The sequence below is a fragment of the Manis javanica genome, chromosome 14 (genome assembly GCF_040802235.1).
Source record: "Manis javanica isolate MJ-LG chromosome 14, MJ_LKY, whole genome shotgun sequence".
NCBI lineage: Eukaryota > Metazoa > Chordata > Mammalia > Pholidota > Manidae > Manis > Manis javanica.
In genome coordinates this window covers 6,695,666-6,708,195 of record NC_133169.1, presented here as the reverse complement: position 1 = coordinate 6,708,195, position 12,530 = coordinate 6,695,666, and the positions used below count along the sequence as shown (strand labels likewise).

At 51.1% G+C, this 12,530-nt stretch overlaps 2 protein-coding genes across 7 annotated transcripts; both read left to right on the top strand.

Annotated features, from left to right (window-relative positions):
- Positions 1-1,548: 1,548 nt before the first annotated feature.
- UFC1 (ubiquitin-fold modifier conjugating enzyme 1) lies at positions 1,549-5,233 on the top strand. Of its 2 annotated transcripts, XM_017656199.3 has the most exons (7): positions 1,552-1,711; positions 1,990-2,111; positions 3,518-3,585; positions 3,822-3,885; positions 4,175-4,251; positions 4,498-4,588; positions 4,791-5,233. In XM_017656199.3, the coding sequence occupies exons 1-7, from the start codon at positions 1,669-1,671 to the stop codon at positions 4,866-4,868; spliced, it is 543 nt and encodes a 180-aa protein (XP_017511688.3). In that variant the 5' UTR covers positions 1,552-1,668; the 3' UTR covers positions 4,869-5,233. The 2 variants fall into 2 exon arrangements, with proteins under 2 accessions (XP_017511689.3, XP_017511688.3); XM_017656200.3 differs by lacking the exon at positions 1,990-2,111 and having other exon boundaries at positions 1,549-1,711.
- A 135-nt stretch (positions 5,234-5,368) lies between these two features.
- Positions 5,369-11,953, top strand: USP21 (ubiquitin specific peptidase 21). Of its 5 annotated transcripts, none has more exons than XM_073221723.1 (13): positions 5,369-5,750; positions 6,867-7,487; positions 8,274-8,333; positions 8,492-8,612; positions 8,834-8,945; positions 9,133-9,288; positions 9,792-9,856; positions 10,098-10,201; positions 10,361-10,447; positions 10,733-10,811; positions 11,048-11,155; positions 11,261-11,375; positions 11,583-11,953. In XM_073221723.1, exons 2-13 carry the CDS (start codon positions 6,888-6,890, stop codon positions 11,671-11,673), a joined length of 1,698 nt encoding a protein of 565 aa, XP_073077824.1. In that variant the 5' UTR covers positions 5,369-5,750; positions 6,867-6,887; the 3' UTR covers positions 11,674-11,953. The 5 variants fall into 5 exon arrangements, with proteins under 5 accessions (XP_073077824.1, XP_036879947.1, XP_073077825.1 ...); XM_037024052.2 differs by lacking the exon at positions 5,369-5,750 and adding an exon at positions 5,848-6,052 and having other exon boundaries at positions 11,307-11,375; XM_037024051.2 differs by lacking the exon at positions 5,369-5,750 and adding an exon at positions 5,849-6,052.
- The last annotated feature ends 577 nt before the right edge of the window (positions 11,954-12,530 follow it).

The following is a 12,530-nucleotide window of genomic DNA, read 5'->3' as shown; positions in this document are numbered from 1 at the left end:
GTGATTTTCCAAAACAATGAAACAAAAATAAGATGCAGATTTAAAAAGACAGCTTTTCTTGTGCTTACCTTACCTATCAAGATTTTCATTTACTTTAAAAATATTGATTGAGCACTTACTTTGCATCAGGCAATACAGTAGTCGGTTTTAGAAATACGGCAGTTAACAAGATAGACACTAGGTCCCTATCATGAGCTTCCAGTCTTTCAAGATAATTAAAGAATAAAGATGTGTGGTTACTATAGAGGAAGTGTTCTAAGGACTAGAGGTATTACTGCACTTCAACAGCAGCGGTTCTGCATTGACCATTTTTGTATTTTGAAATTCCAAGCAGGATTTTGTTTGTAAACCGGGTTCCACTACAACAAAAAGTTGAAAATTACTGCCATATTATTAATCAGAATTTCACTCCGAAAGCCTATTGTGTGAATGAATGAAGAGACATTGCATATATAGTTGTAATAACCCTATAAGCATTACTATCCTCTTTAGGTGAAAAAATGCAGTTCAGAGTTAAAGTAACTTCTCAATGTCTCTTCCCCCCAATTTTATTGAGGAAAAATTGACAGATATAATTCTGTGTGTATAAAGTGATGATTTGATATACATATATGTGATGATTTTATATACATAATACATTGTGGAATGATTACCATGCAAGATAATTAACCTCATGTGGTTAACTTTTTTGTTGTGGAGACAATGCTTTAAGATCTACTTTCAGCAGCTTTCAAATATACAAAACAATACTCTTAACTATAATCACAGTGCTGTTCATTCGATCCTCAGAATTTGTCTTATACCTGAAAGTTTGTACTCTTCGACCAACATTTCCCTACTTCCTCCTCCCCCTTTCCAAACTGTCAAATCAAAGTCTCATTCCAATTTGCTACACTCTGTACCACACCACGGCGCCTGCACCCAAAAGGGAATAAATCTTTATTTCCCCAACTAGATCTCTACTGACATATTACAAAGCTTTGAAGAGATACCGTCATACTTAAGAAACACAATGCTTTCCCCGACAAATTCAGAATTCCATAATTCGACTGTTAATTCTTCAGGGCGAGACTATGTATTTATACTTTGCTTCTCCATGGTTTCCAGTAATTACCTTCGGTTTGATAGCTGCATAAGCCCCTGCTACCTCCGCCGGACTACGTGCAAGCTGAGGAAGCTTATTTTTAGCAGAAATATGTGAATTGTGCGTTTTAGGAAAACAGTGCCCGGAATCGTGCTTAGAACAGCCTAAAATTCTAAACCCCCCCAAGTTTGGGAAGGTGTCGGGAAAGGTTTTCTGAGATTTCTTCTCTGAGCATGAGCGGAAGTGACCCTTTAAGCAGTCTGCGGGTTTTTTTTTTTACAGTAAGTGCCATTTCAGAGAGCAATCCATTCCATTCTGTTTCCCCCGCTACACCCACAAGCAGGTGACCAGATGATAAATTTGTCTTCGTTACCAGAAAATAACTCATTCAAGGAAGTCTAAAGGCAGTCCAATTCCCCCTCTTCCCACAGTTAAGATGGCGGCGCCCTGAGTGTAAACTACGGGCAACACCCCTTCCGCGTTTCTCTTGCGCCCCGGTCCAAGATGGCGGACGAAGCCACCCGGCGTGTTGTGTCTGAGATTCCGGTGCTGAGGACTAACGCCGGACCTCGAGATCGGGAGTTATGGGTGCAGCGACTCAAAGAGGAATACCAGTCTCTTATCCGGGTCAGTTGTGCTTCGGCGAACCTCGTCGCAAAAGGGTTGCGGTAATAAGTGTCCTTAGGAATAGGCTCCGTGTGGAAGCCGCTTCCGGTTATAAAGTTTGACTCCTAAATTCATAGATACTGGACAATTGCGGGGCTGGGGGACTTAGGGACGTATGGTGGGAACGAGGTAGAAGAGACTCGGGCGGGGAGCTACAGTGGGGCCAGACTTTCTGGCTGAAAGCTCTAGTTATTTTAGGGATACCCCCTCCGGAGGGTGACGTGTCCCTTTGGTTCCAGGTGTTTGCTCTTCTGGATGTAGGGGAGGTAGTCAAGAGGAATTCCTGGGGCCCTACACCCCGGTCCGCATCTCTCTGCTCTCCCCTTCACGCCAACGGAGCACATTAGAGCTGAAAATTCAAGTAGGTGTTAATTGTAGAGTTAAGAAGCTGAGCTGACAATTAGGAATGAGCCATCTTCCCAGCTGATTTCCCTGCTACAGAACGAAAAGAGTTTGTCTCCTTTGCAGTGGTCTCTGTTTCAGAGACCAGCAGCTGTCGTGCCGCGTGTATTCGTTCACTAAAAAATACTTATTGTGCAGCTAGCGCCTAGAAAGGGGATCCAAAGATGAGTAAGTTGGAGCCTGCTGAGGTAGACAGAAACAAATCGTTATGGTACATTGTTTAAATGGAGAGAGAGCAGGGGAAGGAGAGAGAAATTGCTAGGATATTTTGAGAGCTGAAGTGAAAAGAGGCAGTGCATGAACTAAGACAAAGGGTAAACATCAGTCAGCCTGATAAAACGTGAAGGTAAAAGAAGGATATTCAAAGCAAAAGGGACAGCGTGAGCAAAGGCATAAAAGCTAGAAACGGCATGATCAGGTATGAAGAAACAAATATTTCAGCGTTGTTACAGCATCAAATGTGTAGCAGGGAATGGTAGACAAAGCTTGCCAGATGATCAATCTTATCCTGGAGGCATTGGGATACCTTTAAAGGATTTTAAGCCGAGGAGTAATCCAGACTAGATTTTGGGTTTAGATCAGTGGCAGTAAAGAGGGAAATAGAATTGATAGGGATAAGACTGAAGGTAGGAGACAAGTCAGGTGACTGTCATCAATGCTCATGAAAGGAGGAGGGTGATCTAACCGTGGCAGTTTATAGGGCAGGCAGAGAGGAGAAGTAGATGTGAACTTTATTCAAAAGGTAAAACCGGCAGGGCATCGTGAAGGTTTGGTGGAGTAAAGGAGAGGGAGGGTCAAGAATGATTTCCAGGTTTTTGGCTTGGTTACCCAAATGAATACTAATACTGCCACCTGGAATGATGCAGTGGAGAAAAGGGTCTGAAAGACCACGGAGAAAATGCTGAGTTTCAGTTACTACTTGTGACATGAAGGTAGAAATTTTGGTATACAGTTGGATACTGGAGTCTTAAGCTCTGAGAAAAGATCTAGATTAAACATAAAAGATTTGGACAGCATCAGCATGTGGGTGCTAGGCAAAACCAGGACTGTATGAGGTTCTCTAGGGAGAGAGTATTCCATAAAACTGGTTGTGGGCTGAGGGGAGACACTGAGAAGTGAGAAGAGAACCCAGGTGATATCATCAAGTCTTTTGTACCTGCTAAATTGAGTGGGACCCAACCATTCTAATCTCTGCTCTGGGTAAGTCCCCTGCTTGGCAGTGTAGCTTTGTCTTCAGCTTCGTTTATGCCAGAAACGTTGGGTAAACGTACTGTGAGAGAAAGTAATCACACACTTTTCATTTGAGGAAAGGGGGACTGCCCTTGGTCCCAACTGTCCCTCAATGACCTCATTCTCTGCTTTTAGTATGTGGAGAACAACAAGAATGCGGACAATGATTGGTTCCGACTGGAGTCCAACAAGGAAGGCACCCGGTAGGCAGACCCTCTTGGGCGATGTTGGGGTGGGAATCTTACATGGCTTGAGCATTTTGGTGCCCCAAAACCCACTGCCAGGCCTTTCCTCGTATTAGCTGTCTCTAGTCCCACAGCTCCAGAGTCCTCGGTTCCCATCCCATGAGTCTCCCAGGCTGGTTCTCTAAGCCAAGAAGATGTCATTTGAGTTTGAGAAGAATGGACAAGTTGAACTGAGGTATGGACTTTTATTACAGGTGGTTTGGAAAATGCTGGTACATCCATGACTTCCTCAAATACGAGTTTGACATTGAGTTTGACGTGAGTATGATGGAGTGGGAAATATGGAGGTTAGTAGAAGTGGGGGGGGGGTGGATTAGGTGATTGTTAAGCTCAACTTAGTAGGGCACAAGAAAACTTTTTAAATGGGAGGGAAAAGCTGAGGTTTGAAGCATAAGTCATAGGTACTCATCTCCATGTCCAAAGTCCTGGTATGTACATGCTGCTTGGGGAATTCACTGAACATTACAGTTTAACCAAGAAATGTGTATGCCTGATTAGATTAGTTCCTTTCTATACTGGTTTTATTAAAGCGTGATGATTCCTACAGATTCCTATCACATATCCCACTACTGCTCCAGAAATTGCAGTCCCTGAACTGGATGGAAAAACAGCAAAGATGTACAGGTAGGAATGAACAGAAGGGAAAAAGTCAAAGAAGGCCTTAGGGAAGAACTCTGGGAAGCAGGAGTTTTCCCAGAGTCTGTTGGCTAGAGGGGCTCCAGACTTCCCTCTGCCAAGCCTGGAGAAAATACTTAGCTGACCCTGTTCTCAAGTCTGATCACTACTCATCTTCCTGTACTCCCAAGAGGCTGCTATGCTTTATAGTAAACCTTACATGTCAACACCTTCTTCCTCTGGTCCCTCTCATAGGGGTGGAAAAATATGCCTGACTGATCACTTTAAACCTTTGTGGGCTAGGAATGTGCCCAAATTTGGACTAGCTCATCTCATGGCTCTGGGGGTAAGTTTGGGATATTTGGTATTTAAGCGGGGGAGGGCCTAGGTCCTAAGCAGTAAAAGAAAAGTAACTGAGAGCAAAGAAGAACTAACAGTGCTTCCCTCTTGGGCATGTTCGCCCAGAATCTCTGTAGGAAGGAGATTCTGATGGAACAAGACAGTTGACTGGTTGTTAGTAATCTCACAGGGTCTCCCTTGTATTGCAGCTGGGTCCATGGCTGGCAGTGGAAATCCCCGATCTGATTCAGAAGGGCGTCATTCAGCATAAAGAGAAATGCATCTAGTGAAGGATCAAGCCACTGAGGCAAGACAGAGGGACCTTTGATAGGATTTGTTCCTGTTTTCCTGTGCACCACTCTTCTTACTAAGCTACCTGCTTCCCCCAAATGCCCCTTCACCCGTAATTGTTACTAAGTAGCTGCAGCAGCCATTGCTGTAACAAGGACAACAACCATATTGCTACTGAATTTCTAAGTGAGGCTACACAGGAAGGGGAAAAGACTGGGGCTTTGAAAAACCAAAGGGCAATTTTTATCCCTTCCCTAGGTGGAGCAGCATGAGATCCTGGAGGGATAGGGGTGACTGAGAGTGGGTACATAGTCTTTTTGGTTTCTGAAGATAACTCATCAATAAAAGCTGCTTCCTCTTGTGGTGGCCTGTGGTTCTCATTGGTTAGCAGAGGGTGAGCAGGCTAAGACCTACCGCACGTGAACAGCTACACTAGTTTGGGCAGAAGGGGGAAAGGGAGTATTCTTTGGTCAGAGCTGGAGAATGAAAGGAATTCTTGACTGCTCTTCCTGCTGCTGAGATCTACCTTTGTCCTTCAGCGAGATGCCTTTTGTTTTGGCCTGCAACATGCACAAGGAAAGGTTTTGCAAGGCTAGCGTTCCCCGCCCTCCAGGACTCTTCCCATACCTCTGTGGAATACTGGATGCTTCTCCACTGATTTACGGGATGGACCCACCAGACCCTGCACTTTTCTACTCAAGCATCCTTGCTCCGGGAAGGATCTGTGCTGAAAGCCTGGGGGCCATGCGATTGTCAGATCTGCATCCTTGTGGGCTACAGGATGGGGCGACGGAACCCTGTATTTCAGGGACATGCTTTGAAGCAATGGTGTGAAGACAATTCTGGTCAGGGCTGGGAACTGGAGTTCCTGAAGTTGGGTGCGTTTCCATGGTGTCGGCGGTGGAGCCAAGGGGGGCGGGTTTACGCAAGCGCGGAGGAAGCAGGTGGGTGGTGTCTGTGTGGGTGCGCAGGCGCTGTGAGAGACTGTGAAGCCGGTGGCAGGTGGCCGGGCGGGACCAACAAAGATGGCGGCTGCCCCTGCGGCGGGAGAGACCTGGGCAATAGCTGCGGCTAAAACTGCAGCCAGGCCCGCAGGGGCGCTGCACAGGGGAAGTAGGGGGTGGCCCTGAGCTGGGGCCTGGCCCCGGCTGGCCTCCCCCGCCGCCTCACCGGGGGACAGGTACGGGCTGGGGTGTTATGGCGTGGGGGTGGGGATGCCGAGAGAAGACTGCTTCAGGCCGGAGAGGATGAACTCCACAAAGGCAGAGGAGAGGGGGGCCCAGCAGGCCTGGGAGAACTGGGCTGCAGAGACAGCATCCTTGGACCGTGGGGAATCCGCCGCCGGACCCTGTAGCCAATCAGCAGCCTCGGCCTTTCTGCCCTCGAGGGGGGCGGACCCGGGCTGAAGCCTGATGTGGTGGGAGGGGAGCAGGGATTAGGGGTCAGGGAGTTGTTCATCCTCCCTCCCCGCCACTGCCCCCCGAGCCCCGCCCCCACGTTGGAGCTCAGGAGTCGGGGTGGTAGTCATTCGCAAGTCACCCATTTATTCTGTTTTATTTGCATTCCGGCGGTACAGGGGTTTGAGGATGGAATGCTGTCTTTGGGGCTTGTATCCAAATTCCCATTTGACCAGAGATCCTAAGTGACCCAGGGTACATCCTACTTGACTAGCCAGTTATGGGGACCCTTGTCATGAGCACTTAGACTATGGACCTAGCTGAAATAGGGACTATCATTGGCTTTTCAGTAAAGCTGTATTCTGCAGGAAGCTGGTGAGGAATATACATTCAAAGCCGGGGACTGGTATCATTCATTCATTTATTTACTTAATGGATACTAAGTATTTACTTTGTGTCCAATACTATGTTAGGCACTGGGGATGCAATGACATATGGATCACGGTTCCGGTCTTCAGTGCAAGTAAAAGCTAGTATGGTAGCTTAGGTTCCCACCTCTGTCCACATTCAATTACTGACCCTCTCTTCTCCTCCCAGGTCCAGTCCGTGGTGTCCGCAATGCCCCAGGCCTCTGATCACCGGCTGGGCCGGACTCGAGAGCTGCCCGTCCATGTCCAGACCCGAGTGGGACCCAAGCTACCATTTGCCCCCCGGGCCCGCAGCAAGGAGCGCCGAAACCCAGCTCCTGGGCCGAACCCCATGTTACGACCTCTGCCTCCCCGGCCAGGTCCTCCCGAGGAACGGTTCAAGAAACTGGAGCTGGGACGAGGACGTGCCTCTTGCCCGCGTCCCAGAGGCCCCCTTCGGGCAGATCACGGAGTTCCCCTGCCAGGCTCACCACCCCCGACTGTGGCTCTGCCTCTTCCATCCAGGACCAACCTAGCTCGGTCCAAGTCTGTGAGCAGTGGGGACTTGCGTCCGATGGGGATTGCCTTGGGAGGGCACCGTGGTGCTGGAGAGCTAGGGGCTGCCCTGAGCCGCTTGGCGCTCCGGCCTGAGCCACCCACTTTGAGACGTAGCACCTCTCTCCGCCGCCTTGGGGGCTTTCCTGGGCCCCCCGCCTTGCTCAGCATACGGACGGAGTCCCCTGTTTCCCATGGCTCATTCCATGTGATATCTGCCCGGCCTTCTGAGTCCTTCTACTCAGATGAGAAGATGGTGAGGACTTGCCAGCACATGTGGCCTTCCATGCCCATGCTCAATGCTTCCAGCTTCCTTGCCATCGTTCGGCTTTCCTTCTCCCTTTTCCCCCAGGTTCCTTTCTTCCCCCCGCATTACAGCAGTTCCGGCTCTCCTTTGCTCAAGGACCCTTGAGCCTCACACCCTTTGCAGGTCGTGACCCCCTAGCATGGTGTGCCATTTCAGCCCCCAGGGGGTTAACCTAACCATGTGGAATTCTTCTTTGGGTCTCCGGGCCCTTACTTTGCCTTGCTGCACCTTCTCTCCTAGGACGTTGCGGAGGCCTAATTAATCTCAGGAGCTGAAGATGGGCGGGCTCAGAGCGTCTGAGCTGGGGTGGTTGCCCATTTCCCGAGCTAACTGAGCTAGGCTGGCTGCAGTTGGAGCCATCAGGAGAGGGTGCAGGAAGGGGCCACGGGGGCAGGAGGAGGCCTTGGGGGCAGCAAGGTGGGGGTGGGGAGCAACTGGGCAACCATGCCAGTGCTTGGGGAGTTGCCCCAGGAGCTGCAGCGCCGGCTAGCTTGGCAGAGGAGTAAGTGGGGAGCAGGTGGGACAGCCATGGCCGAGTCCGTGGTTCACTCAGCTGTGATGGGCTTCCTGCTCATGGCCAGTGAGGTAGGGCGTCCCTGACACCCAGTGAGGGAAAGAGGGTAGAGTTTGGGGGTGAAGTACAGGGTCGGGGAGGCGGAGGGCAGCCTGCTGCTGAAAGGCTGAAGTGCCAGGTGAGCCACATGGGGCCCTGCTGACTGCGTTCTGACCTTCCAGGCTCATCACACTTTGCTTCTGGGCTCTGGTCATGTTGGCCTCCGAAATCTGGGGAACACGGTGAGAGCCAGCCTCCTGTCCTTCCTCTCTGAGAGAATGTGAGGTGGGGGTGGGGGTGGGGGGACCTGCGGACTCGGATCAGGAGAGCACTGCGGCTCCTCCCAGCCTCCAGCGCACCAGCCTGGAGAGGTAACGGCAGTGTCTCTGCTGCTCCCCAGTGCTTCCTGAATGCTGTGCTGCAGTGTTTGAGCAGCACTCGGCCTCTTCGGGACTTCTGTCTAAGAAGGGACTTCCGGCAAGAGGTGCCAGGAGGTGGCCGAGCCCAGGAGCTCACTGAAGGTGGGACAACACCTCCTGCACCCTCCTTTCAAGGCCCCGTGTCCCCGGTCCCTTGCAGGTGCATCTGCCAGTGCTGGTGGCCCCAGTTCTTCAGTCTGGTAGTTGCGTCTGTTTTCCCCCGTGCCTGCCTTCCTAGAGGTTGTTGTCTACCCCCTGAGCCTCCTCTCGCTCGCCTCTTCCAGTCAGTAACCTGCTTCCCTTCCCCATTCCCACCCCAACAGCCTTTGCAGATGTGCTTGGTGCCCTGTGGCACCCTGACTCTTGCGAAGCTGTGAATCCTACTCGATTCCGAGCTGTCTTCCAGAAATACGTTCCCTCGTTCTCTGGATACAGGTGGGAAAGCTGGCGGGTATGGGATTTCTTTGTGGCCATGCTTGGGGGTAGGGCCAAGCAGGGGTCCTGGCGCATTGCTCTGAGCCTTCAGATGTTCTTCATGCAGGCAGTAGGGGCCAGTGTCTGGGCGGGAGAGAGGCTGTGGATAGGCGGGGATCGCTTGCCCATACTCTGTGTCTGGCTGTAGCCAGCAGGATGCCCAGGAGTTCCTGAAGCTCCTCATGGAGCGCCTTCACCTTGAAATCAACCGACGAGGCCGCCGGGCTCCACCAGTCCTGGCCAAGAGTCCAGCTCCCTCTGCACCCCGCCGCGGAGGGGCTCTGCTAGAAGAACCCGAGTTAAGGTAAGGCCACTCTCCCTCCCTCTTCTCCCCAGTAGTTTATCAGCAGCACTCATCCTTTGCAGGACTGAGCTAGTGAAGACTGAGAATGTAGGGTCCAGAGAAATGCTTAGTCTCGAAAATGGTCTGAGAAGCAGTGCGGAGGTAGGAGGTAGGAAGGAGGAAGAGGAGGCTGAGGGGTGCAGAGGGGGGCAGAGGACAGTGTGAGGGGTGTCACCATATTGAGAGAGGAGGAGGATTAATTTTCAACCAGGGACAGAGTTAAACGCCAGGTGGAAGAAGTGGGCATGTTCTTCACTTACCTACGTTACTTTTTTTCCCTCTCACCTTGGATTGCCCCCAGGAAGTTCTCCAAAGCATTACTCCTGTGGTTCTTCCTTGAAATTTAGAGAAGGATCTGGGGTATGGTGGGGCAAAGGGCGCTGTGGATCATCTCCACGGTGTTGGGGGTGCCCAGTGTTCCTGCTGTCTCATGGGTGCTTCCCACTTCCCTTGATCTGTGGTAGTGATGATGACCGAGCCAACCTAATGTGGAAGCGTTACCTGGAGCGAGAGGACAGCAAGATTGTGGGTATGGACCGTGACAAAGCAATGGGGGAAAATTAGTGTGTAGGTGGGTGCAGGCTTGGGAGAAAAACTGTGTCAAGGGGTTTGGGAGCAAGACTGAATGATGAAAATGTGGGAAAGGTATGAGGGGTTTGTTAGGAGTGTTGGTTGTAGGAAAGGAAGGGTCAGGCAAAGGGGTGGAAATCCGAAAAAGCATCTCGGGCATTCCACAACGACTATTTATCTTGCCCTTTGCTCCTATCTAGATTTGTTTGTGGGCCAGTTGAAAAGTTGTCTCAAGTGCCAGGCCTGTGGGTATCGCTCCACCACCTTCGAGGTTTTCTGTGACCTATCTCTACCCATCCCCAAGGTGGGACTCCACGGCCGATGGGACGTGGGTTCTGGGGCCAACCCTACTTACCCAGAGTGTGGGCAGGAACCCTTTGGGCCTCTGGAGCAGAACTGAAGCCTGGATTGAGTAAGAAAGGAAATGCCGGACATGCTGATGCACCCTTCTCTCTCCCCCCAGAAAGGATTTGCTGGGGGAAAGGTGTCTCTGCGGGATTGTTTCAGCCTTTTCACCAAGGAAGAAGAGCTTGAGTCGGAGAATGCCCCGGTACGTGGGAGTCCACAAGGGAGGTAGTAAGGGTGGGGGACCTGATGTGGGGGCCGCTCCATAAGGGTAAAAAGGGTTGCATGATGTTTTTTTATGGGGAATAATATTTTTTTGTCTGTGTTATAATGGAGTCTCAGATACGTTCTAGTAGCCCTAAGGCCAAGTGGCCCAGGAATACAGACGTAATGCGGAGCGGAGCATAGTAAATTTGTATGTGAATCTGTGTCAGAAAAGCCGACTGAGTTAAGGAGCACATTAACCTAACATGATTTGGCATTTATTCAGGTGTGTGACCGATGTCGGCAGAAAACACGAAGTACCAAAAAGTTGACAGTACAAAGATTTCCCCGAATCCTCGTGCTCCGTATCCTAATATTCGAATTTTTATTTCTCCCGCCCATTCTTTTTCCTCATTCTCCATGTTTGCAGAGGCTGGACATTTGGGAATTGAATTTTTCTTGGGAAAAGCCTGCCACTTCACTTCTCCCTGCCCCTACCTTGGTCCCGGTGTTTGTTCAGGGAGGGGAGTGGACAGCATTCAAGACTTCAGTCCCCCTCAGAGGCCCTCTGCCTCCCAAATGCTCCTTAACCAGGGTTTAGATCTTAATCGATTTTCCGCCTCCCGAGGCTCCATCAAGAAAAGTTCAGTAGGCGTAGACTTCCCGCTGCAGCGACTGAGCCTAGGGGATTTTGCCAGTGACAAAGCCGGTGAGTCTGGCAGGGAAGGTCCTAAGGAGTCCGGTGAAGGGGAGGGAGAGAGTGGGAGCAGGACACAGCTCTACTTGTAGAATTTGCTCATTTCTAACCGCACAGGAAGCCCCATATATCAACTGTATGCCCTTTGCAACCACTCCGGCAGCGTCCACTATGGCCACTACACAGCCCTGTGCCGGTGCCAGACTGGTTGGCATGTCTACAATGACTCACGGTAAGAACAGCCTCCTGCTCAACTCCTGCCCCATTCCCACTGCAACCTGACACCTTTCTCTAATGGAAACCTCAGGAGAGCAGAGTGCCTGGTCAAAGGGGAGGTGGGCTCTCTCATCTCTTCTTGGATGCTGAGAGGTTGATCTCATGGGGAGGGGGTAATACACATGAATGATCACAACCCCTTCTCCATCTCCCTTCTTCGTAGTGTCTCCCCTGTCAGTGAAAACCAGGTGGCATCCAGTGAGGGCTATGTGCTGTTCTACCAACTGATGCAGGAGCCACTGCGGTGCCTGTGACACCCCCTTCAAGCCCTGGCACCTGTGACACCCTTTCAACACCCTTAAGCCCCAGGCTCCCCATTTACCTCAGAGACGTCTATTTTTGTGTCTTTTTAATCGGGGAGGGGGGAGGGGTTGGTTGTAGTTCCCATTATTTTTTTTATTAAAAACTACACTTCCACCTGGAGGCTCCATTGTCTCCCATTCCCATGTACAGAGCTCCCCAGGCCCTTGACCGTGTACAGCCCCCAGACCCCGTTACAATCTCACTTTTTGTGAATAAATTTATTAAGAAAAAGTGATGTCCTTATTTGTATTTGTGGAGATTTGCATTTTAGGGGTGGATACAGAACTGGGCCCAATTGTTGTCTTACTGGGACCCAGTGCCCTCTCCGAATAGATGGGGGTGCTCTCAGACCGTCGGGTGGGGGTGGGGATCGTGGTGTCAGACCCAGACCCACGGATGCCAACGTTTGCCCAAGCAGTGAAGATTTATATTGGGAGGAAACTTGAAATTCGTGATGCTGCGGGGAAGCGTGGAACCAGAGTGCAGGCACCGGGGCGACGGGTTTGGGCGGCCGAGGAGGGCTGCCCCTCGAGGGCGAGGCACCCAAGGACCCCTGTTGACAAACACTGGGTACGTTGCCGGGCGGCCCCAGCTCCCGTAGGCCCAGGCCGTTGCTAACATCAAGGAGCTGTTTATGGAGCCGTCTCCCCACGGACCAGCCTCCAGTGTCTATTCTCCCCACAACCAACGCTCACGGGGCCCTCCCTCCAGGGTTCTCACCCTAGCGGGGTCTGGGAAGCTCGAGCTGGGGAATGCTAACCGGGATTCTGCTCTCGCCGCCCCAGCCCTGGGGAACGCGGTGCCGGAT